The 27,850-nt window shown below is 40.0% G+C and overlaps 1 protein-coding gene across 1 annotated transcript in view; it reads right to left on the bottom strand.

Moving 5' to 3' along the window:
- The window catches only part of T265_04338 (hypothetical protein), a gene marked incomplete at both ends in the record, with an annotated part of 38,649 nt that extends 18,260 nt beyond the window's left edge, over positions 1–20,389 (bottom strand). Inside the window, 2 exons of the mRNA XM_009169047.1 lie at positions 3,942–4,032; positions 20,347–20,389. Coding sequence (XP_009167311.1) covers positions 3,942–4,032; positions 20,347–20,354 — 99 coding nt within the window. The remainder of the gene's footprint in view (positions 1–3,941; positions 4,033–20,346) is intronic.
- Between the last annotated feature and the right edge of the window lie 7,461 nt (positions 20,390–27,850).

The following is a 27,850-nucleotide window of genomic DNA, read 5'->3' as shown; positions in this document are numbered from 1 at the left end:
ATTTTCTTCATTTTTGGCGAAAATATACTGCGATATCTCGAATATCATGCCAACTGAATCCTGAGGCGGCCTGTGTGCAGCACATTCAGTTGTAGAATATCATAAACGAGAGATTTAGTTGAGTCTCTCGTGAGAACCAAATTGATTTGCAAATGAGTGTATTTCTCGAAAACAGTGCAACTTGGGTTGAAGTAGAACATAGGGTTGACGGAAACTTAGAGACTGCACCTACCTGATAAGCCCAAAGAAGGACGAAACCGGTAGTGGGCTGTTGGAGAGCTTTTAGCAACCTTGTGCAACCTTGTGTTTCCTTTATAAAACTCCTCTTGTCTGTGGAATTCCGACGAAATATGCGCTCGATTTTGACTGTTGTACTTTGTTTACCTAATCAGTTATTGCCAACCCTAAATGCAACACGGCTGGGTTCAATCAAAATATTACGGGATTCATAGATTGCGCACTATTTAAGACAGGTACAGGACATTTTTGGGAAGGATTAAGATATTTTTCTTAGTGAGTAAGCAGGTTGACTTGGATTATCAGCAGCTGAAACAAGAGCTTATCGATAATTTCTTCTTTTGTTTGGGTCTTGGTAGGTGTCTTCGGATTTTAGAATAACATCTATGCTCAAGGATGATCAGGTTTGATCGCAAAGAATCCTGGGACTGTTCAGTTTCAGAAGATAGAATGGTAGAAGTTTGTTTGTCCGTGACAATGGAAATAGGACATTAAAATCCACCGTCGCTCTTTGATGCCCCATAGGAAGTAAAGAGTTTGTGTGATATCGCAAACCCCCGATTGCAAAGATTCGAAGCATGATTGTTTTCAGTCATTTCGTAGCATTGAAGAATAAATTATTTGCTTCGTCTCATAGATATATTAATTTAATTTTTACGGTTTCCTCTCCGTTCTTATTCTGAGGCAATCACCAATATCGTTTCGGTGTCACAGAGGCTTCACTCTCAGTGCAAACAATGTGCTGACGTACTCCGCACGGTCCCACTCAGGTGGAAATGAAAAGCTACGCTGCATTCTCACAAAATTTTATAAAATGCAAATCCTCAAGAATGTGGGTTGTGTGGGCCATCACTGTGACATGTTCAAATGCTGCAATCCCTTGAAACAACAGAGAGTGATAATAACTCTCAATCCGATAATTAACTGCCATAATCCGGGTAGTATTTTTCTTTCTATAATGTCAATTTTTTTATCTACCAAGCTACCAACGCCTTTGCATCAAATGTTAATGTCTAGCACACTACCTAATGTTTCCAAAGCTACACATACAATTATGGAGTAGATCATGCATTCGTTCAGTGAATTTCCTGAACTCTCTGACTCTGCGATGTGCATTGCTGCTCCACATCAACTTCTTTACCATAATTTAGAAGCATGAAAAGGTTACAGACACAAAATCTACCTAAACAAATCAATTTTTATTTAGAAATTTTGGAATTGATGAATCCTTTCGGATTGGCAAATGAACAAGTAATTGTAAGTGGATGGCTACTATGGTTGGCGTTCACATCCAAACTGGAATAATTAACCCTGCCATTTACTTCCGTGATTAGATAATTAGAGGGCAGTTTAGTTTCTCGCCCATTACTCCGGCGACGACTGAATTCTATTTTGATTATGGAGGTTTCCCGACTGAGTAACTTGCTATCCTAATCACCGTCTGATTCTGACGCGGCTCAGTGCATTGGAATATCCAGTATAAATCTATAGCTTCAAAACAGAATTTGTGGCTGCTCTGAAACTGTCATTAAATTTTATATGTATGGCTTCCATTGTCCTACAGCCAGCAGTAAGTACCCATATCTTGCTTAGCAAGATAGCACCTAAGAATGGTCTTATAACTTCATCTCGCACATTTTTCGACAAAAAGACCTACAACATGTGACCAAAATAGTACTCTTGTGAGTTATGGTTTAATTCCTTTTCAAAATCATATAGTGTACAAAGTTCACTCAATTCCATTCATTTAGGGCCAAATATCTTGGTCCAATAAACCAACGAATGGACGAAAATCGTAGCCAATGAGTTGGTTATACAAAAACGGCCACTAAACAACTCTGCTAACTGTAGATTCAAAACAAACAGCATTGTCTTCTGTTTGCACAGTTTAATCAAATACGCCACCCTTGAGCGTGAATGCACCTGGTGGCCGATGGCCGGCCAACATACTTTCATGATATACTCACTCTTATATCGGTATCATTCATAAAAACACATAAAAGTTAATCCCTGTGCGGTTAATTAACCGCCCAGCCCACAAAAGAAGTGTGTTGGGATGACTCTCGCGCCATGCACAATATTAAGTTTCGCACTCTTGGGTGTTTTGACTCATGGTCACAAACTTGATTCTGAATAATTTATTATTGTAGGCAAATTTTATCAGACGTCTCTCGGGGTTAGCTTCAAATAAACGTCATAAAGTGTTATGGCTGCTATATTTTATAGCTTCGTCTTTGCGATAGAATTTATTTAACAGTGAGCTAGACCCGGGAGTTGTCAACAGAATCTTTGATAAGGCTGCTCAAACCCAGGCTGTCTAGCCATGGTGATGAATTCTTGATCAAATATTCGACCTTAAGGCCTTTACACTGCGCCACTTCAGACTCAATAGGTTGATTTCTAGACTGTCAGAGAAACTATGACTTGAATGCTCCGGGGCATCGCACACAGTTTTGAGGAATAATCTAAATTTTTATAACCTCTTTTAAACGTCCGGCCATGTCTGGAAACAGTTGTTTAGTCCATTGTCGCTCGTCTATGATTCCTTACGGCCACATACTCAACTGCGGACAGTCTCTAATTATTGAACTCAAGCACTATGGGTTTCGACCGACAAGCGTGTATCGTTATTGTTGAACCTACCTTTCTCCCAATTAGGACACCCTGTGACTGTGTTATTTCATCCATCTAAAAATGTTGTGTCCTCGGCTATAGTCAGGATAGCTACTTCATTGATATTCCCGAAACTTGGTGGTAGTGTACCATCCGAGGGATTCTCAAAACCAAATATGGGCGCAGCACTTCTTGAATTTTGGAACACTTTTGTCCGATGGGCGCTGTCTGCAGCGGTCTTCCTCCTTTTCGTGAAGTCTTTCGTTTGCTCAGTTTTGTCCATTTATGGAACCACTTTTTTCTTACTCAGGCACCTAAACACCATTCTTTATTCCGTCTGACTGATCTGCTACCTACCTGTTTCATCACATAGTAGATATGCCGTTACTGTAAAAGATGTTATCTGCGGTCACGTTTCTCTGCACTCTAGAGTAGGGGATTGTATTTTTGATGATATGGACGGATAAAAGGGTTTGATATCCTTTTATAAAACGGCTTTCAAATAAGAGCGGCTTTATCAAGTATTCTTTTATAGACTGTCACCAATATGTACCAATTTCAATCACAAGAGTCACAGATCTATTACAGTTGAATAATCTACCCTTACGGAAAGAATAGGCGGGATGTTTAATTTTTCCAAAAGACTGTTCTTCTTGGTCAAAATAGTTAATTGTTCCTAGCAACAAATGGTTCGCGTTACTTTCTGCATTTTTGTTGAATTGGAGTCAGAGTAGTGCGGCGGCTTAGACCACTTGGAGAATGGAGCGAGTTTGATTTAATGTATCCCAGGAAGGCAACCCTATGCGCCAAATATAATGCAAATAAGAGATGTAAGAAACCTCTCAAACTACCAAATATGTTTTGATGCATTTAAGTGTGCAGAAGTCTCGCCACTGCATGGCAGCACTGATGTGCCGTACAGTTATGCGTGAATTTTTCGCACCATCAACGATGTTGTATAATCATTTATTCTAAACCCTATTAGAATTTCTGTGTCATATGTTGGCTTCTTTAAATTAAAACAATCAATAACGCGCATCAAACGGAATACTTGTATGATTTTGTGGTGTCAGCGGATAGTTGCAACTTACTTTTGAACCTGTTCTAGAATCACCACGGTCACCAACCCCAAGTATCTTGCGTGATTTGTGGCGACTCCACGTGTTTGATGTACTGGTCTTCCTAGATAAAGATTGAAAGATAATATATTTTTTACAAAATAAACTGAATTTATTTGTGTGATTAAACTAATGTTATAACCGAGTAAAATGAAAGCAAAATCAATATCTATCAACCCGAGAATTGCTTGGTCGTCCAAACTGGCTGGTATCTGGGGTACTTTGGTAGAGAAAAACCATCAACGGATAGGCAAATCTGATGAACACGAGGCCATTTAAGTTAAAAATTGTTACAATTGACGAAAAAATATTGATGGAAGCATGCGCGAAAATGTATGTGTTGATTGGAGGTGCTGACACCTCTGCTCCATTTGATTTTTGACTGTAACTTCAAGTAAAACCCGATTATTTTAAAACCATGGGCTTTTTAATGTCTTCAATTTTAATGAAGCAACCGCTAAAATAGTACCTATTCTGTGCCAACAACGAAACATGCAAAAATGACCAAAGATGTGGCACCAAGTAAATTTGTTTCGCAATGGGGAGTATTACCTCGCAAGTATGATGCGATTAGCTAACTAAATCTCTACTCATCACAGGCAATGCTTAAAAAACCGGACGTAGTACCTTGAATGTTCTGAAATTAGTTAGCGACCGTCAGTTCACACCTAACCGTTGTCAATAGCAATCAGCTGTAATACGGACAGTGGGTGGCGAAAACCCTGCGAGCACCGATGTGCAATATGGCTACATTAAGAGAGGGAAGATTAGAGTTCAGACAAGTTGAGCGCAGGCAAATGGCAAATACTGTGATGGACACCGTAAGTTTTGTTTGAAAACAACTAGTAACTCACCGTATATTGTCTTCAATAGAAGGCATGCCCTGTGATCATAGTCGCGTAGCTTTCCACACCACAATATACTGTTTTATTCTAGGACTGTCATAACAAACACTGCAATGCAATCCAACTCATTAGGTTAACCTGTTAACGAATTAGCCCATACAGTTAACTGGACGAAAATTTCGCGGTTATTCCCTTGTCGTTGATAATCGGCCATGCATATGTCACAAATATCTAGGGTGCTTCATGCCCTTGAGATTTGCGATAGGATGTTGACCAAGCTGCCATTTACTCACAGATGAATAAATGAATTTAGTTGGTGTTTACAAAGTAATCTTGTACAGTCATGCAGTTCTTTTCCCATGATATTATGTTGCTAATACCTGAGTACCAGACAATCCACAGTGATTTCACTTTCGATTTGATCACGCACTTAACCACTTCCCTTGCCACCTCGAACATGACTGGTCTATTCATTCATCAGTTCAAAGGAATGGTTCCTATACTAGTCTTCTAATTCTTAACAGCCAATGGCATGTGAACTCAAGCTATGTTGTTCGCAATTTTCGATTTTTTTCTACTGCTCAGTTAAATGACCACGGTGATTGAACAAGCTAACCTACCGTTTTTGCCAAAACATGCACAAAGGGCATTCTCTATTGTTATTCACGTTTCCACGAACGAATGCATCTGTATCCGATCAGCTGTCCGATTCGCCGGATAGGATTTGGGAACTCATGATACCAACTAGCGTAGAGTTTTGAATAACGGCCCTTGAACGCAGCAAAACCTGTGCGATTGCATCTGTACCCGATCAGTTGTCCGATTCACCGGATAGGATTTGGGAACTCATGATTCCAACTAGCGTAGAGTTTTGTATAACGGCCCTTGAACGCAGCAAAACCTGTCCACTGTACAAATCCAGACTACAATGCTACTCCTGATCGTGCGATCCAATAGCACATTTTCTGATAAGGTGCGCATCAGATACGACCGAGAGCAAGACGTTAGTCGTTTACGCATCCGCTGTAAATACCAAAGCAACTAACTGTCAACATGGGTGTCAATATGTTCTGTCCCAGTTCTTCATTCTGAACTGGAAAACTATATGTAACTATCATTGGTAGACAGAATATCTGGGGTTATGTGCGCCGCTGAGAACACAAAGGTCTCCATAAAACGGTGTTCTAGTAATTTCTGAAGGTGCTCATCTCTGGCTTACAGCTATCGCGTAAACTATGGCACTCCGGAAGCCAAAGCATGTTCTTATATTTTAGGAGGAATTGTTTATCAGGTTATAACTATTGGTCCATTTGTCCAAATGGGTGAAGTGGGTGAATCCGCAAAAGTGAACTAAGAAGAAACCAGTCCATCTATAGATGAACTGATAGTTGTCCATAGTTCTCATGTTGGTTCACTCCATCAAATATGCCAGTTTATACTTCGTGCATTATGATGTTCCTGGAGAAGGAACAAGTTATATGGATATCATTTGTTTATTACAGGTTCACCATTCTAATCTAATTACCCTGACTTTGGACGGAATGTCTGAACAACACTCAAAGTATCTGAATGCGCTTGCTCACGGATAGCTGGAGCAAACATGCAATAGCAGACCTGCATTTGTGCTTTGCGAACGGCTGGTTCGAGCGTAAAGGATTTTGTTCGTATAGTGGAGAAACAAGCTAAGGTATACTAAAGAAAGTTTACTCCAGTATTATCACTGCTATACATTCCAAAGATAAACTGTGAGGCCAGTGGCGTCTTTTGGCTAAGAGATAAACTAAAATGCTAAGGCAGCCTGAAGGAATTTCGGTCTGTGAGGTCGACTGTTTTATGCTTTGACCTTGGATGAATAGCAAATGCTCGACGGTTGATAATTTGTCATATAGATCGCTAACGATGAAGCAGTAATGCACCGTGTGGTTTGTTAAGTGTTTCTTTGCTTGCATTTCGAGGTCTCTATCAATTCTACTAATGTATGTATCAACATAACTGCGGGTAGTATGATTAACAGAGTGGGTCATTGACGAGACCAACAGTGCCATTTCGGTTGGCTACATTCGCATTCTCCTCGTCTGCTGCAGCATATCCTAGACGCAGGGTCACATTTAAAGTTTGTTTGAATTGGCTAAGGTCATGATCACTGGTGTATTGAAGATCTAGATAAGTGACTTTCTTGGGCATCGTAGTTCACGCTTCCTCTTTGTCAGATGTTATGAAGTCTTTATCGGTGGAATTATTAGGATAATTTTTTGACCGTGATACTTCAAGCTTTTGTATGTGAACAACAAAAACCAAGCTAGAAAGACAGGATACACCTATCTTTGGCCGCAGTTTTGAGGCATCATACGACCACTGAAAGCGCATCCATTTCGGGGAAAACCGCTATCAAGTGTAAGTTTATAAATAATTTATTCGTGGTTTAAGGTTGAAACCAACATTTTGCCGGTATGGATAACAGTGCCATTTCGGTTGGCTACATTCTCATTCTCCTCGTCTGCTGCAGCATATCCTAGACGCAGGGTCACATTTAAAGTTTGTTTGAATTGGCTAAGGTCATGATCACTGGTGTATTGAAGATCTAGATAAGTGACTTTCTTGGGCATCGTAGTTCACGCTTCCTCTTTGTCAGATGTTATGAAGTCTTTATCGGTGGAATTATTAGGATAATTTTTTGACCGTGATACTTCAAGCTTTTGTATGTGAACAACAAAAACCAAGCTAGAAAGACAGGATACACCTATCTTTGGCCGCAGTTTTGAGGCATCATACGACCACTGAAAGCGCATCCATTTCGAGGAAAACCGCTAGCAAGTGTGAGTTTATAAATAATTTATTCGTGGTTTAAAGCTGAAACCAACATTTTGCCGGTATGCATAATTTCATCCTTCAACTGTTCTCCAACAGCGTTTATTTCTGTCGCAAGTCTACAGTGAGTAACCTAATAAAGAGCTAAGTCTATCCCGAAGATGACAAAATGCCTGTTACTTTTTATGGATAGGCACCTGAGATGACAAAGCGACGCATGCAAATTTCACATCAAACAATTTACACGCAAACAACCTATGTGTATTTATGTCACTGACTGTTGCAATGCAGTTATGACAAGAATTGAGGCTGGGCTGACCGAGATGCAAGACAGATCAATTGTAAGCCTTTCGTAGCCAAGGCAGTAAAACGTAAAATCCAGTGAACATACTGATACTTCGACTGAGGAGTTTAGGAAATCCGGGACAAGATCGTTTTAGAAGGAAAATTTGAAGCTGTTATGCAGTTCGTTTTTAGATCATGTTATATGTCCCTAACTCCGCTCCTGTTGCTCCTCATTCAACTGTTGAGTCAGGTGAGTACGCAGAAGGATTGAACGATCTTGATCACGTAGAATATCCGACAAAGTGACTTCAATAGAAAGAAGATTTGCTCAGTAAGTTTTAGGTGTAAACGGGGTTTGTAGAAAATGTGTCATAACACATTTATTTTGAAGCTAATTTTAATTTTCGGATATTAAAAATCGGAATAATTGGGCTCGCTTTGTGCTCTGACTGGCATCAATACATATTCTTGACCACTTTGGGCTTGAACCTCAAACAAAACCTGCAGGGTGACCTTCAGCGTACAATCGATGCTCCCGAACAGACGCCAATAAAGAGTTTTCCAAATGTCGACCGAGTTACCGACCTGTCAGGATTTTTCGGCCAAAGAACCTCACGGACGCTTGGATAATGCTGGACAAATTTTGCTTAATTTTGGTTGATGCGGGAATTAAAGAACACGCAATGGGAATATTAATCATATCCGTGAATCCTGAACAATGTATTCTGCTCAAATGTGATAGTTCATTTGCGTTAAGCGCGCATTGATGGAATAGTTCTAGCTTGCTCATCCCTCGTGTCTTATGTCGGGGGTTCAAATTCCAGCGCCGTCAGTAATGTGCAGTAATGATGAGCCCCAGTGAGAGAGCAACACAAGTCAACTGCTTCTGCTCTCTCATGTAAGTCAACCAAAATAAATGCACCAGGTTTATCCACCCGATATTGGTTTTATGATGCGATTGCTCTAGTTGACCAGAGTAACATTTTGCAGCTTCGCATATTGTCCTTTTGATTATCAGCTCTCCTTAATTGTCCAAGGTTTACCTCATTATTTTTTGCAGGCAAACACCTTTGCAGGACATCGAATGCCCGTTTACCTCATTTCGTCGTGCTAAGTGCTTTGTGACCTACTAATGAACAACTAGATATTAACAAGTCTGCTTCAGATGTCGTATTCTTTGGTGTGTCTAGGAATAAGGTGAAAATTAATAGGGAGTACATAATACGTGTAGAAACAATACGAAGACGGGGAACTACAGTGGGAGAATTGCTGTCTGTCTTTTTAGTAGCATCTCCTAATTGACTAAGGGGTAAAAAAACGAACTCTTCTCAAAAAACTACAATAAACTTCGCTAAACGGAACTAGGTCCGAAAATCGTACTAGATATTCGTGAGGAGGGTGCCATTTGCGATTTCTAATAAGAACGAGTCAGTTATGTATTGCGCTTCGGATTTTCAGAATATACAAACTTTTCTTGGAAGATCAAATCAATGCGTACGGTTCAGGGAATATAATGACTGATCTGACTATGCAACTGCCAACTCTTGTGCGGAATGGTTCCAAACATAGTCAGAACATTCAAGGAAAAATGTCCAACAACTACCAGTCTATCCAATAGCTTATCATGCCGGCATCTATTGTAAAAAGTCTTCCGCATGTTTCCCGGATTCCTCCCAGATTCTATCATGAAATGCTAATCGTACGGGTGAGTCGTGCTTCTGTGATTACGCACATCATACCCTTCATAATACCACATTTCCTTAAAGAAGGGTACAACTTTGACAGTGGTTCCTAATTTCCTAATTTCGCGATAACCTGACAAACAGCAAGGAGTAAAGGTGGTGATGGCCGCGATTCGTTCATTTATAAGCGGACAGATATGGTTTGGTTTTCAGGTTAAACTTGGCGTGTCAAGCTTGTAAGACTTGAATAGCCTAAAAACCTTTTCTGTGATCACCGTGGGTTGATATACACAAATCTGACAAGCTAAAGCTGTTTTGCGTGCACGTAAATAAGAAGAGAATATAAGTAAGTAGTATAACGCCGCAGGTTGTGTAAAATTCGTGTATATCCACAGAACATACTTGGTGATGTGTTGAAATATTTGTAACTCGGGTGAGTTTATTGGTTGTTGATCAGGTGGCTGTTAATCTGTTCGCCGAGCTTGACAATTGGCTTGCAAACGTTTCGTCACCATACGAGGAGACATCACCAACATGCAGCTGGGTGATGTCTCAACACCCACCTGATCGACAACTAACAGTCACTTGGCCTGACGAAGCTTTTGTGTCAGAAAGCAAAACATTGCCATGCAATAAATCTACCGATTGTCACCATACTTTTTGGAAAAAGAATATACTTCTATTTTGATTGATCTAGTCGTTTTACCCAGGACCCATTCTTGCAAAAAATGTCCTGACTCTTGCAATGAAAACCATCCATGGAGCGCCGACCTGAACATTATGAAGTCTGACATTTGTTACTGCGCTTTACTACTTCTTGTCATTAATTCAGAAATCCAAGTTGGGAATCAGTGCAGCAACTGCAGCAGCAACACAGGATTTATATCAACGTTAGCTCCTCCGTTCGACCTACTTCTCGGGAAGAAATATTCTTGTGTTCCTGAATTTCTACTTCAGTGTACTTTTCCCTATTAAATTCGGTTACGCGTCAGTTGACCTGCTTAAACCTGTTTATCAAAGTTATGACTCTGCCCTCACTTGTGTGTGCATTCCTACCTGTACTGATTAACTCCAAACCCAAGAATTAGATCCTGTCTTATGATGTCCTAAATGTGATGGAGGGCAGCATTTTTCTGGCAGCTGCGGGCATCATGTAACAAATCCATATGGGCTTTAATCCAAAGTGCTATTTCACACAATTGACCTCAATGAAATGAGCAGTTTTACACAACTAAAAGCAGCGATCAGTTTTTCTGTTTACATGTTAGTTTGAAGAGGTACTCTTTGAGCCTTTCCCTGCTTTAAACTTCTGGGGCTGTACGAAGATAGAGGCAACCGAGTCTACAAAAACTGACCGCACAGTAACTGCAAACAATTTAGTTGTGTGGTATCAATTCTTTCATTTGAACAAGTGCATGTTAAGTACACCCTCATCCCGCAACTCAACCTGACCCATGGAAACTACGGTCTCCGTGTGCCACGAACAACCCAATTCGACCTAAAAACGTTGCATTCGTAGTTTCCTACTCTTTTGATGGATGAGCTTTTGTCAGCTTACTGAGCTACTGCTTTTATGGGTATCATAATTTGTTGTATATTGGAAGGTAAGAAGCTTGGGGGGCCGGTTTTCCGGTATTTTTAATACTGGAGGAAACATTCAGCCTGCTTCCCGGTATTTTTAATACTGGAGGAAACATTCTGAATACATTTCAATTGTATTCCTACTACTATCCCACACGTCCAAAATGGATCCAAGATTCCTCTGATCTGTTCTCGTCCGAAGACCAGAGGCGGACAAGAATTAGCACCGTGACAAGAAACAGACGTCTTGTCCGCGGTTTAAGTACAACGAGACTCAATGTTGATACGGGCGAGTTATCTCTAGATTAGTTACCACTTAAACACACATGGAAATTTACTTGAAAATAGGGTCGGAATACTTCAGTCGGTTCAAGGTTGCACACTCGAAATATTCGCGGCAACGCTGTTACCCTAAATGGCTCATGGATGATTTATTGTGGAAGAGAACTGGGGGCAAACAGATGGTAAGGAAACGCACAGTGCGCTGATTCAAAGGGCTGAGTAGAGATTTTTACAGTGTACAGTCGCCACTTCACTCGGAATCTTTGGAAATAGGGGATAATTCATAAAACTTTACATATATATGTTCATATATATACATATATATGCATACATATGTACATATATACATGTATATTCACTTCAGAAGGCTGCCAAGCAAAGACCCGTGCATAGCCAGAAAACAAGCGCCCACTACAGGTACCATTGCCTCAATCATTCAAAATGCCTCCCCAAATTCACCGGACCTTCCGGCAACTACCAGGGATTCATAAACATACGGATGATAACCTATTGCCTGGATCGCATATATCATATTTTGATGCATACCAATATCCGTGCAACTTAAAGCCGACCTTGAACTCAAAAGGGCCAGGCTTGTTGACTTCAAACACCTGTAGATTAAAATCAGTACACTGTCATCTTCACAATCAAAATAGACAACAGAAGCTTACACATCGGTGTCCTTACACTTCCACCAACCCGTGTGTCCATTTCATGGTGGCTTCTTTATCACTGATTGAAAAGAAAACACTAAATAGTTAGGACGGTTTTTCGACACATGGATTACTTTTATCTCAAACTTCCCAAACGGAAAACATGACAGTAGAAGTGCAAGTGACATGACCTAGCTTGAGACGTAACTTTGAACACGCAGAAGGGACCATTTCTTGGCGCAGAATATCGACTAAAAGTAATTGAGACGAAAGCGCCGGGCAAAAATCTAACAATAAATCGACATTTTTCTATAGATTTTAGTGATTGCTCTGACCTCCTTTTTATCCCATTCTCGTGGCAACTATTAGAAAATAGCCTAGTACAGATCACAGTTCACTATCTTAGCGTAAATATTACGTAACACGCTTTTTATCTGACATTCTGCCAACAGTAAACGAGCCCTTAAAGTCGAATCTCAGATTACTCCAGTTCATTGAGGCGGGACCTCTGTATTATGAAAACGGATAACGTGCTCCGCGCTACCGTGTTCTTGTGCTCAATGGACACCTTGGCACGAACGGTTTCCCGCGATGGATGACATCTTGACGCAAATCAGGAGACTGGACGTTGCCATAACTATGCATTATATACGTATATATACTCATGTATTTAGTGGAAACGTGAGAAGATGCGGACCCAGGGGACAGACTGGACTTTGCCATAACTATGCATTATATACGCATATATACTCATGTATTTAGTAGAAACGTGAGAAGATGCGGACCCAGGGGACACAAACTCTTTGTTACTATCGCACTGGAAAAATCCAGTACTGACCAGCTACCATCAGAGGAGTTGGCCTTTTCAAGAAGAGAAACCAATAGGAAGCCTGAAAAACGCCCCTTGTTCAATATTCCAAAAGACGATTAATGGTTACTTTAGATAAGTTTTGCAGTTCCCAGTATGTGAATGGGTGGGTCTAACGCGCCAATACAAAAGAGACGACATTCGATGCTGAGAGAAAGGGAAAACGTTTCTCAGTTTTATCCCTATGTCTCTACCTATGATAAATAAAACAAAAGATGAGCAGATAGGATTTTACTAAAGAAGGTCACCATCCATACAGTTGCCGGACACACACTCATATGGGTCGCGATAGGCTGAAATATACAGGACATTTGTGTCAACCAAAACAACTGTAGTCAAAAATAATGACTGAGTTCTGATGAGTCCAGGGCTCATTACTAATAATGAGAGCTTCAGTATGATTAGAATACGCCCAATAACTGAACATAATATTACTGTGTTTCGAAGGGATCTCGAGAAAATTCCTCCTCAGACGGATAGTACATTGGTGGTATCTGAAAAGCTTTTGACAGTGGCTAGGGAATATGTAATCCAGTGCAACGTTATCGTAAACATTGAAAGCAGGATACATTAGATTGCAAACAATAATGCATCAAAAAATGACCCTTTTGTTCACTCAAAGGAAGCAGCAATGAGCATGCCAACCCAGCGTTGCTGGAATGCATTTGTTCGTGAAAAGCTTTGTTATGAAGTGATTTGACGTTTCAGCCAAATACGCAAAGTGGATAACAAATAGCGGGTTAAAGTGGTAAGGGGATCCCACTCTAAAGATACTGTAGATGCCACGAGGTGTTTGTTGAAGCACTGACAGAATATATCGTATCTTAATGATACAGTAAATTCGATGTGGCCACTAGCCTAATATAGTGGACGTGTACCGATTATTTAGAAGCATAGTCCCCAACTTAACTTGGCAAATCACCCAACAAATATATGGGTAAGATTTTTCAGTAATATCATTGCCCTTCAAAGGCGGACCCATTCAGTCTACCTAACAAGTCGAAACTTCGGGGTCGGTTATTAATCCACAATAAAGAAATGCTGTGCGAGTACAAAGGTAACTCACCAAGCATCCAAACTGGTTGTATTCACGACTAAATGTGAAGGATTTCAACTAGTTTATTTAATCTGGGAATTTCAGTATGCAATAAAATTCTCAAGAAGTTAAAGATACCACGGTCACACCGCTGTTTTGAGGTAATGGATCTTGAAAGACAGTGCAAAATTGTCAAGGAATCAGTCTTTTGCATACCGCAACCAAAATTCAAACACATTTCAATCAACTGACTGATACTATGGAAGAGAATTTTACCGTTGATGTCAAAATGCATTTAGCAAGATTAATGTTTCTTTGCTACGCGACAGATGTGGCAAAAATGCTAAGAAGTGAGTCAATATTACAGAGTTTTTTCGCCAACTTTACGACACCAAACAGGTGGATAAAAAACGTTTTTCAAAAGCCAGAATGTCCTTTTGGACCGGCAACATGTCTAGATTTATCCAGAGTTGTATGGAAGCCCGATTATATAAGAAAGAATACTGTCGCAAATTCCAGCTCGACACAGTGTGAAAGTCAAACTTATGTTCTGGCCATCATACTTTCAGCTGCAGTTCGACCAAGATTTACCTGGAGAAATGATCCCCCAGTCCGATGATGGTGATCGGGTCTATCACTAACTGGTACTTCTATAACTCAATGCGTGATTCAAGGATAGCATGAGAGGGCGAAGACCAATCTCCTAATTGGATTTTCAGGAGGATCACACTCTGTCATTCCTCTGAACAGGAATCTTTCTAGAACAATTTTCCAAATTAGTTTTCCCTCGTCACCATGCACTACCCATTTACATTATTGGGTGTGATATGCCGTGTTGTGCGATTATGTCACCTGAGCAGCACAGTATCTACCAATCTATGCTAAACCAACCAGCTGTCCGGAATGTTACGTTGATCGTGGTATTCTGTGACATATGAAGAGGCTTTCGAAGTAATCCTAACCTTTGTGCCGGTTCCACATTTGTAGTATGCTGCAGTGGTGTACTGTTGCAACTGTACTGTTCTTAACTGAGGGAATTTTTTACGGCTTGGCATATAATGAAGGTTGTTGACTTGTTCAGTGAATTGAAAAATTTGCTTGCATAGTTTTTACCACCATTCGAGTCGTAGATGTCAACGCTTTGTGACAAAAACTGCATGCATGGGCGAATGTGCAGTAGATTTCGGTGAATCCCTTGTGGTTGCAGTGGGCATTCTTACTGTTAACCTGGCTGACCAATATTATGATTGGCTGATGTCTCAGTAAATTTGGGAGTCGAAGTGTTCGGTTCCTTTAAAGCGACCTCTGTCTACTTGCCAACCAAGAGGCTGGTTCTGACTGAGTGTTCTCATGGAGTTTACAGTAATTCGCTAATAATAAGTTACAGGGTGGCTGTAAGTGAGACAGTAGGTCACCGCGAAGCTACCTTCCTATCTAAATCAATTGGCCACAGGGTCCCTGAAAATATTTTGAGAAAACCATCTTCGAAACGGAAAACGATCGTTATGTGACAGACCTAATGTATCGAGCACATTTATAGTTTCTGAATCAATAAGAAGAAATCTTTACACAAACAGGGAAACGAAAAAAACTTGCCAGTAGGATATATGACCAGAAGTCGCTTGCACCATTGCACAAAGACCTCAGCTAAGGTCACCGGTAAGAACTTGCTAACACGATGACAGAACGAGCGGGACCCCGATCCACGGAGGAAGTCAAATATCAGCACGGACAAACGTGCTGGACCAAAGAAAGAAGACTACTGAATACAGAATGTTAGCAAGTCAACCAATCGATTGGAATAAAATCAGAACACAAAGAAGAAAGAAACGGACCAGCTACAACGAAGCAACTGAAATGAAATAAGCTGGATACGGTGAACTGGGAAAACAACGAAGCCCACATTCCACGCGTGAAATCAAGTCGCGTGAAAGACACCTCGCAGTCAACCAATCACTTTAGAGACCTCAGATACCATTTAGAAACTACAGAAGCACAGGTAGAAGAGGAATTTACTCACTTGACGCTGCTTTGATGATGTCAAATTGGTAGGTGCTGAAACCCCTGCAATCTGAATACAAACCCTGTTGCAAGAGCCAGAAACCTTGTCTAAAGACGTTATGTGAATGTTCATTTTGTGTTAAGTGTATATTATAGTATCCAAATGGAATTGGGAGGCCAGTCTTTTGCCTGAAAGATTCCACATCTATCAGAAGTGATTTGCATTATGTGAACGTTCATTTTTTGTTAAGTGTATATTATAGTATCCAAAAGGAATTGGGAGGCCAGTCTTTTGCCTGGAAGATTCCACATCTATCAGAAGTGATTTGCTTATCTTCATCCCACAACAAATCTTTAACCTAATAAAACCGATTAAGACTTTCCGCGAGCTTAACAGCCATCAGGACATTACAAACTAATTATAAAGTCGTATTCTAAAACCACAACCATTTGAACTGTCAATAAAACTCCCATCACCTGACCCCTGAGTCTTGCAGGATTATATAGAGCTGAGCTGTCAGGATTAACCTACGTATCAGATCATGTAATCAAGGAATACAAAACTGATTCCAACTGTAGAGACTGTTACGTACTTTTAGGTGTAAAATTCAAGCCGGGGATGTTGTCACGTGCTATGAAGGTTAAATCATCTCCAACTGTCATCTTTTTCCGTTTTTTGATTGTGTGAGAGTATTTGACATTTCAATGAAACTTTCAAGTGCAGTCAGTCTAAACTGGAAAGCCAAAAGAAAAGCATATGGCTGTCTAACCCCTCTTGAAATCACAAGCGATGTTCATACCGCTAAGTTTCAGCTTATAGCGCCCGCGTTAACCGATTCTAAAGGTCACATTCATCAGACAGAGACAAATAGAGGCTTGGGTGTAAATTTGGCATCAAACCCACTGGTTAATCCAAAAGAGACATGAAGGTGGTAGACTGTAGAATAACTTGCTGACTTGTTTTAAAATTAGCTAAAATACTAGCGAACACTGGGATATGAATCATAAACTGGCGTATAATAGCGCTCAAAATGAACACAACACATTTTTAGTCACCCCGGTAGGATCTTAAACACAGCGATTTGAAATAAAAAGCTTTTGATCGATCCAATAATTTGACCGTCTTCTGCTGTTCTTTTATGAAAATTCTTTTCTACTAATTCACAAGTAGAGCTTTTTCAGACTAAATTTACTCTATTTTTATTATAGGTGGATTATGCCGATGGGAAACATGATTAAATATAGCACGCGACAGACAAGAAGCCATCTAATCCAAATCTTCCGAAAATGAAAACTGCATCCAGAGACGCAGATATTGATCCCATCTGCGCTACTAAATGTCGATTCGCTCAGCCGAATTGAGACGATATGTAATAAAAATTTGCGTAATTATACAGGTTAATATTGGAAATTAGTCGGACAAAATGAAGCCAAGACCTACTATGCTTATTTCTAATGCGCACATTTCAAATTGGATTCAGCTGGCTGCTAAACAAAGATGTGTTGAAATGCAGTGGTTTACTTTATTGCTGGAGACGTAGTTGCCTAGGGTTTAATGTTCTTGAATCTCCCTACAACAACAAGTCAACATAGCACAAAACTACTAGGTAGGGTTCACAAGATAATTCTTGGAAAAACATCAAGCGCTTGTCTTATCGATGGATGTCTTCGTGATTCTATCTGTATGGATCAGTCATTGTGCGTCTTAAAAACTTGGATATTTGTCTTGCCATGTCATGTTGGTGATGGTGGTGGTACCTTTTTAAAAAAGACAGTGGATTACCAAAGCCAAGAGTGGAAACAAATCATCACACGGGAAAATAAATCCTAGCAACTACCACTAATCTTTTTTCATTATATTGGGCAGTGGATGGAGATTGTCAAGAAAATTACGGCCTCATTTCTTTTTCTTGACTCTCTCAACTCTCGTTTGTCACCTTTTAGTTGTTTTTTAATTCCAGCTTTCTTCCACTTGAGCTGAGTTGAGTTAAGACACAAATGTAAAACTGAGACACGATCGGCATGGGGTTACTGAATATGCGATCAAATGTAACAATATGAATACTTAACCTTGTGTTATCTTACTACAAATGTCCGCTTCCTCGAATTCACCATGAGTGGTAAAGATTTCTACGGGGTTGAGATATTCCCCCCTCGGTGCGTTTAGAGAATCTATCAGTACCAAGGCTGATCGATCTGGTGAAAATGTCCACAGCGTGTCATCATGTAATTTAGAAAATTCGAGAGGCAGCAAGAATCAGCACATAAACTTCGATTCAGCTAGAATGGTGAGAACCCTTATTGATGGTATCATCAGGCATCGTATTGACTCTCAGCTAACGGATAAAAAAGTTAAGTGTACCAAACAATCCAATAAAAGTTCGATTCGGCGATCGATTTGTCGCAATCTGAAGAAGACGTTAGCGTACCATATGCGTATACCCCAAACCTCGTGCAGTTGTGCAGCAGAATGATCTAGTCGAACACTGTCCGAGACAAGTTGTAGCTACAGGCACATGGATAAAGTTAAAATACTGAGCAAGTAGTTTGTAATAAATCTCTTGTTTAGTACACGAACAACTGCCCCTATTTTGATCAACCCTTCCCTCATTCGTTATTCTGTCGCGTGTATACACGTATCCAACTGTCTTCAGTCAATAAGGGTGATACTAAAAATGGAGTTTCAACGTGAATTATGACAGTTCCGTCTATACTGTCAACATTTTGGATAACAAGAATAGATAGGCTGTCGCGACGAGACAACAAGAGCTCCACTCACAAACGCCTCTGAATCAAAAGATACGGAAAACTACTTGTCGCATCACCACGCTGACAGCAGCATAAAATTGGTCACCAATGCAACTTAATTTTAGTGCCATACTGAGGAATATAGTCGCCTGGTTGTATATTTTAGAGTTTTCAGCCCCTATATCTCGACTAGACGCAATTCTCTTAAGTTACCCGTCTGGCATTTAGCGCAACCTACTCAACTATACAGATTTATGCAGCTCATGTCGCCAAAATTATTCACAAGAATACGTCAAGTAACGTTTTCCGTGGAGAATTATTGTTATCGCTGCAGAAAAAATGTTCTCAATGCCAGAATCATGAGTTTCCAAGGAGACACCAAAAAACCGCTGTTAAACTTTGCGTAAACCTCCCCTAGTTATGTTCTTCCAATATATATATCATCTCCACAAGTGCTAGCTAAGAACCGCACGCATTTTAAGAGTGTTTTGGAATCACTCAAAAAGCGGATCAGTGCCAATGAAGAACTTGGCAGGGAGTCTGTTTGCGTGCATCGCTATGCCGTGCAATAAGAAACATTCAAGAAACATCAAGACTTCAATAGAAATGCGGAGCGAATTTCGTTCTGTATACCGGAAATTTTATCGACTACAGAGGTCATGTACCTTCAGCGACTAGCAGCTTCTGCGTCGTAACGTAACGCACTGTAATTTTTCACATTCACTAATGCTCCTTAGTGTAAACAACAATCAGAATGAAAGCTGCAACCCAAAGTGCTAAAAACCGTTACCTCAGTTTAGTCTTCTCAGCATAAATCACTGATGCGCTTTTATAATTCGAACACCTCTCCAAAAATTTGTTTGGCATCTGTGGGTACATAGTTGTATTGATTGGCTAAATATGTGATGCTGACCGGCAAACTAGGATTTTGCTTTCCTTTCCTGCGATTCACTTAGTTTGTGTGGCTGGATTGTGGGTGTGTCTCAAGCACTCTACCATTTAAAAAAGAAAGCTGCTAATCTACTCCTCGGGTGTTGCTTGTAACCGTGTGCTACCGAATACTGATTCGATTCAGTGAAGACAGTAAACTGCAGGTGCATTCATTGACGGCGAAGCTCAATCAGGTCATCATTGGGTTGAGCAGTACGTATAAGTGTTCACTTCTTGCGGGTTTGACATTGCTTCACTGTGTGTTAGCTTTATCTCATAATAAAACGGACCAGATTGAAATGTCTTCTTACAAAACAGCCATAAATATATCGTTATATCTTGCTTGATTCTTTTAGTACTCTGGCGTTTTAACCAAATCCATAGGTTGCAAATCCCACGATTTGCGTAGTCAACATGTATTTCAACGTTCGCAGAAAGGTTTTCTGATTTTCTTCTGGTCTGATATTAGTCACCCACTTAGACACTGACGAAAGATGTAGACCTCCAGGTCGAATATGTTCGAACGGCTTAGCTTCTCAGAGGACATTCAACTGTACCAAACCTAATCATATGTAAATGGTCAGACAAAATAGATGTGCGTTTATTTATTTACATGTCCTGGATTAGTCATGTAATAACGGCAAGAACGTTGTACTTACTGATCCATAACGGGTATTTTTCAGGACAACCGAGGACTGTCGGCAGTTGAAGCGATTCGCTAACAAAATGGACAGAAACCTGCATGTTTTGCAAGAGATAGTGTAAACAACTTTCCTATTGGTTTAAAGCATGACCAATCACGGAGGAAAACATCCGGTCTTTCCGGAGATTGGCCGTCTGTTCACTCGAGCAATGCCAGCTGAGACCTCCCATGTGCTGTGAATCACAAGCTTGGAAAGTCCAACTTTCTGCTTAGCATTTACGACGCCATTCAAGCATGCGTTTGTATTCTAAAAATGTGATTTAGCGATAGATCTATCTGGAGAACTATCTTTGCGAAAGAACTAATTATTTTCAGAATAACTCCCATCTGACCAATACGCTCCTAATGCAATAACCTTTATTCTTAAGTGGAAATAGCAACAACAGGTAGTGGTCCACAGTGAAAGTATGGGATCATGATTGATCACATAATTTTCCTATAATGCAACATCTTGTACCACTTATGTAGCGTGAGAGCAATGACTAATCAAGATATTTTAAAGTCTTTTATTGAATCTGATGGAAGGCTGAGTTAGAAATAATTGAGAACTGTGGACGTATTCATTTACCTATGCTGAATATTAAGGCAGCGCCGGGAAGGCTCCAGAGAAGGCTCTGGGCAAATGAGGATTTTGCTTTTGTATGCGGGATGGAAGCCTTCCTTGCAGGCATCTATCACTTTATTCGGCACCGTAAGCTTACCACGTTTGATTTCCATGCTAGCTGCCTAATACGTGCCTTCAAATTCCTCCAGGAAAGTCTGAATACACCTGTACTTGAAAAGCCCGAGCCAGGGTTTCAGCTACCGAATCAGACAAAGGGTAACTTACCTTCGATTGCTAGGGTGTTATTTAGGAACCACAAACGGTGTTTATAGTCTATCGGAAATAAGAGTAAAAATCTTTGTGGAGTTTTTGAGAAAGTATGGATCCTCGAGCGTACTTCTGAATGAATGAACGCCATCAAACAGCTCAAGTAGTTCCCGCTCACCCTCTCATCAGATTGCGCGGCGACACTTTAAATATCTTTGATAACATATTGCTCATATATTTCTGGTGAGTTTATGGGAGGGCTCTCGGTTGATCACGTTAATCATGCCCTATTTTGAGATGATGCTTGAATATGTTTAACTTATTGCAAATGTGTAAGCGACTTGTTATTTTTCGTTTTTTTCGAAACATCGGGAATAAAGAATTCCCATCCTTCCCTCTTCTTTCCGCTCTTTCGATGTGCGTAAAGCTGGTATAGAAAATGAAGGAAGAATTAAAGAAAATTATTTCGGTAATTCTTTAACCTGAGGATAAATATTAATGGCCAGTTCATTTTAGTTCAATCACTTTCAGAAATTGTGAAGGGAAACATGGTGATAGTCGTCACCTTAAAGTCACTGGTTCTCGCTAAATTCCACGAAACGTGTATTACAAAAGCCAAGAAATGATCGTTCCATTCTGTTAAAAAACTGTGTTGCAATACTGAGTTGCACAATTTCCCCACTGAAATTAAGGTATCGAGTGAATGATAGTGTTCGACAATTTTTACTTCCGAGGAAAAGTAGGTAAACTGCTCCAATCTGGTCAGTTGTCGACTGCCAAAGACATTTTCCACGGCAGCTATGTATTCAGATATCTATTGCAATATTTTTTGGGTAAGTACATAAATTTATTCCATTCCTCCCCCGTTTTTTATACTGAAACGTACATATTCACCTGAATTATCACACCCTCTTCGTCTACCTTAGAAAAGCTGACGTTCAAAATACATACATGTGTAAAATTTTAAAATAAAACAGTCAATTTACGAGTTGGCTTTCTTGGTGGAAGGAGGCATAAAAATGGATTTAGTGAAAAGATTCTGTTTTACTTGTACTCTGTGCGTCCGAGAAGTTCAACGTGCAACAATGTTGGATCATATCACGCAAATAAATAACTTATTGTGAATATGGTTGAAATGTCCAAACAAAGCACGTGTGTGGTCCAGCGAAAATTTCCTCGGATTATTCCGCATTTGAGTTAAGCATCGTTCGTTGACGTTATTCTGTACAGATTGACTGATTATTCCGGCGTCTAAATTTTTCCGTGGGGTTACAATTCTTTGGAACTCCCTGGTTGCTTAGATCATATATCACTGAAACCATGAAAAATCAGTGACGAAGGAACATCCATTGTCAGCAAAGAATATCCTCGATTTGATATTTATGTCGGGCATAGATCGACTTATTTGTTAAAAAATTGTTTGGGAAGATTTTATTGGATATCCATACGGTAGTGGAGCTTTTCACTTGTTCGATAACCGTGTTTGTTTAATCGCTAAAACATAAATGAAGGTCAAAAATAACAACCTGGGTGATTTTCGAATGCTTGCATCGTCATAAGGTACTAAAATTTGGTACTGCCTTTTAGCAGCTGCAAGAGTCGGAAACAGCCAGAACCACTACAAACAGCGAATTTAAGGGGATATATGAGAAAGGAACAAAATCGTGAATGATTTTTGAGCCAAGAGTTCAGACAGAAATGCAAGACATTACAAACTCCTGGTTTAGAAAGCTAACAGAAAAGAAAGCTACTACTTAAGCATCGATGCTTATTTATCTGAATAACGGAGAGTGATTGGGACAAATATACCCTGACTTTGAGCATTCAGGAATAGAATGAATTAGAATTCGAAATATTGTTATTGGAACGATCATTAACGATAAATCACGAGGGCTGATCAGAGGAACATGGTGTAGACAGACAAAACTAATGATCAACTACCAATGGCGGATAGCACTATAACAGAAGCTTGCTGGTCCAAATCTATACTCTCATACTGCTACCGGAGCGATCCCAATAACTGGTGACAGGGATGATCTATGCAAAGCCTAATTCCGCGTTGGTCAGGCTTCCAAAGACTACATTTGAAAACGTGGAAAACGGATAATGAGCCGATCATGGTAGTGTATCACAGACCAGTTAGACAGGAAGAAGTGCTGTGCTGAGAATTCTCACGCCCGTCAATGTTTGATATAATCAAGTGTGGGTGTTAACGATTTTGAAATGAAGCATTCCAAATAGTCCATATCATGAATAATTCAATGGGCTTTGCACTAGCTTTTGAACCATTCATTTCTTTTCCTTTGACCGTAACAGCGGATTGCTTACGTTCTTGTAACTCCACAAATCTACATTTTACCAAAATTAGGTTTGCACGAACGAACACTGACAAGATAAATGGACCACAGAACCAACAGCAATCATCAACTTTCGCCCTTAGATATAAACCGAATCGCTGAATGTCAAAACTGAAAATGTCAATACGGAATGGATTTGCATGTGAATTGGGACGTCAGGACTACAGGAAGAATGGGTAGGAAGTACCAAGCCTAAGTATTCGACTGACTGTTTTATTACTTTGTTTTATGCACATGTCGACCTCAGTTTCTGTAAAAACCTCGGATACTGCGTGAATCTACACTGTACCTATTAGCCTTCTTGCGCGTGTGCATGAGGTTTCAGTTTGCTTCCGTTTAGCCATCTGTTGTCTTGTGACATTACTGTAATAAAGAATAACACAGGCTGCTTAATTCAGGCTGGCATTTATGACATTTAGAGATTCCTAACTCCATTTTCAAAAATGGGTATCTTTCGAGTGTGATTATTTTTTGTTCGTACGTTTAGGTTTTACTTTTTACTTCAGTTCCTTAAATCCAGATAAGATCCATGTAACCTTATCTGAGTTAGACCCGAAACAATCTAATGGATGTTTATCACAAGCGAGGTTTTGTTTCTCCGTAACAAGTTTCTCTGTAACAACCAGTACAGTGTTCTATGCGTCAACTAAAGAAAGCGCAAATCAAAACCGGTAATGTACTCAAGGCAAAGAACCTAAGAAGGGCGTCAATTTCCCTCAACAAAACAGATACCGGGAATACCTCACGGTTTTTTAATCCATGGAACTTTGATTTGAAAACTCTGTGGATCTGTTTAATACAAAGTCCACTTTCGACAAATCATTTGTGTAATAATTTTGGAAGTAGTTATTGACGGGTTAAGAAATTTTAAAAGAATTTCACAGCTTTGACTAGTAAATGAAAAAATTTGGGACGGATAGACAGTAGAGTAGGCTACCCACACAATGTGGCCCCATCATTTTTGTCTCACAAAGCAACTCACCTGTGTTTATTAGAATCTTTTCATGTGCTACAAAGTATCATTAAAAGTGGATAAACTTAGGGTCAAAGTAAATAAACTAAAGAAGTAGATAAGGTAAATAACCAGAAAAGACGCAGAACCGCCGATAATCTCAGGTATTCAAAAATCGGGACAATGTAATAGAGGAGGCTTAGTACAGCGTGTCTAATAATGATGGTTTTACCGAGCGCTTCCTGATGCTGGATGTTTGGTTTGGCATCACCAAAAAAAACGTCCATCAAATAATTCCTACGAGATTCAGTTAAAGTCTTCAGCAACAAAAAAATGAAGGAACTTGGAGGAAGAAAATCCGAAAACAGAATATCAAACTGTCAATTGTCTAAAACGACTTAAAAAATGTGCAAATGTATTTTAAGGTTGGCTGCGACAACGAGGCTGTCTGAAATAGAATAGCCGAAACTACAGATAATCATAATTCTGACTTAGGTTTGAGAATTTGCTGTAGAAGTTTTCACACTTATAAGTCGCTCCCATCTTTTGACGCTCTGAGGATGAATGCAGGAGCTTTTTTGACAGTATGTTTATTGCGGCACTAACCAAGGAACAAGTGCTTTGTCCCTGAAATGAATGCGAACAACAGCTTTCCGACGAAAGTATCCGCACGTTAGCGAAGAGATGCTGAGCAGTTTTCTAACTATTTTTCACTCCAGGTTATAACTGCACAAATATCGCTACTGGGTGGTTGCTTTGATCCTTAACTCTAACAGTCTGTAGGTCAAACACAATAATAGTGAATGCCTGCTGCCACTAGGACTGTGGCTGTCACCAGATACTGGTCATCTGGTTACCGATATAATTCGTGGCAGGCTATGAGCAGTGTTCTCCCCAAACCCAATTTATCAGTCTTAAAAGCTATTCAGAATCCTGACCCATGCGGACCGATTGGGAATGAGACATATGCCTAAGGTGTTTGGTTAATTCTTTTCCATGATCTTCATGTTCTGGATGAATCGTGTCTGGTCATCATTGCCTCTGACCGACAATCTAACTTATAGCACTCAGTAAGGAGTACTGTCCTACATATAACCAAAATTCGCATATTCAAAATTCCACAGCATCGGAAAGCATGGAGTTATTTGAGCAAGTCCCTGGCTAAAATGGCCCCCAATATCCCTGGTACTCAGCAGGTCAATAAACTGTGCTGACGAATAACTTTAGTCTAGATCTATACGAATCGTGCACCTCATATCACAATTTCTTTGTTACTACGGGACATTTTAGATGTCGCAATCTTTTTATTCAGCATCACGAATAGCTCACATGCTGGTCTTCTAGCTGGCTTCAAATACTCCAGTGGTAGCGACACCAAATACTTCGTAGTACTGCGCCACATTGCCAAAATTAGAAGTGTTTGCCAGTTTTACTTAGATTCGACCGGCATCCTAGTGATCACTGTCCTGCTTTGCATGATTTTGCGATTTGTACGTGCGTAGCACCTTCTAAATAAATTATCCAGCAAGACATAGCAAACTATGTGACAGCATCCTAGTGATCACTGTTCTGCTTTGCATGATTTTGCGAGTTGTACGTCCGCAGCACCTTCTAAACAAAGTATCCAGCAAGACATAGCAAACTATGTGACGTTTGAATGAACAAGCTGTATTTCGCGAAGCAATCTACGATGTAGGTATAAATGAAAGTCGCCAAAAAATTCACCATCTCATGTTAAGAAATGGTCAGCGAACAAAGCGGGTTATGATTCAAGTCGCATTTACTGAGCCGAATCTGTAAATATGATGTCAGTACATATGCTTCCGGATGAGTGCAATGGGAATGTCAACGATCCATGCCAATTAGGTAAATGAGATTTGAATGTCAACGATCCATGCCAATTAGGTAATATGTTTTGGGGTTTATTGCTTCAAGCTACTACCAGTTCAGGTGTGCTTGACTCAACTCACATATCACTGGACGTGAAATGCTATGTTCATAAAGCTAGCATTCGGTTGCTGAAGACTCCTCTTTGATGAATCGGTGAGACTTCACGTTACTTTGATTGGTCAGCACCCCTTCATTTGACCATCTGTTCAAACTGGAGAGAAAATCTGAACCCGAGTCTGGTACTTATGGAACATAGCCAGCACTTTCTAACTCTGACTATCCTTGTATTGAACTCAGAAAAGTGACGTGGGAAGCGAACATAGTATAACACCTTCACGACTGCATTCTCGGTAGACATGAATTATTACGTGCAAATTTGCGAATATTTTTGAGTCTTTATTTATTTAAGCCATGCCAGAATGTTTTCTGCATTCAAATCTCCTGGAGAAAAACAAGGATGCTTTTCTTCGTTTACTGTTTTCGGGACGTAAACATTACTTAGTATGGTTTACAGTAATCTGTGACTGAATTTAGTAATCAAACTTACTTGCCGAACATCTGAACAATAACTATCCGTCGAAATATTTTGGCTAACGATTGTTTCCCCAGCAGATGTTATGTAAGTTTGTGAAAAGGGTAGAAATGGCTCACGAAAAATTAGTCGTTGATGGGGTGTCGCTGGTTAGTTGACTCCAGAAAGTGGTATTTTATGCTTCGTAGATTATACAACGCGATAAACGACAAAATTGTAAATGAAGATTTTGTCCAATCGAACCAGTCCATGTTAAAAGTCTGGAAACGTTCCAAAGCAGTTTCATTGTAGTAAGGAATCACCATTAATGCGCATCTCAGGAAGTTTCAAACCCGCGACCTGTCAGTTATTAGTTTGAACAATCAACCTCTATTTGAGGGCTATAAATGAAAACAAAGAGAACCTAGAATTGGCAGATTGGTGTCCTATGCAACATTTGCTTGTCCTGGTCACCTGTTGAAAGCGAACCTAGGTTTTACAGGTTATCTGTCTCAGCGTCAATATGCCACATGAATTTGTTAGATAAACATATATTTGCAATAACTGAGTCCCTCTGATGTTTGAGAGAATTTGTATAGCCTCAGTCGATTTGCGCCCTGTGGTGACGCATTTTATCCCGTGGATAATAATCTAATATTTGTACAAAGGGTTGAGAGCTGGCATCAGACTCAGAGCTTTGATAAGCCCTTACTTTGTTCGCCTTCCTGACATCTAAATAACTCATGCAAATTGTTTCTTCATCCAAATACCTGTCCTTGTCTACCATTTTGTCCTCCGTGAATAGTTCTGGAACGGCAAAGGATAGAATGTAGGTTGGTCATTTCGCTGTAAACAAGTGTCATTTCATGTGTGTGACTGAACAAGTGAGGTACATTTTCTAACTTTTCTATCTAATGCAGGTAGACAAAGCCCTTCACT

Source organism: Opisthorchis viverrini (genome assembly GCF_000715545.1).
Source record: "Opisthorchis viverrini unplaced genomic scaffold opera_v5_70, whole genome shotgun sequence".
Classification (NCBI taxonomy): Eukaryota; Metazoa; Platyhelminthes; class Trematoda; order Opisthorchiida; family Opisthorchiidae; genus Opisthorchis; species Opisthorchis viverrini.
Note: the sequence above shows the minus strand (reverse complement) of the source record. Positions and strands in the feature narration are given on the sequence as shown.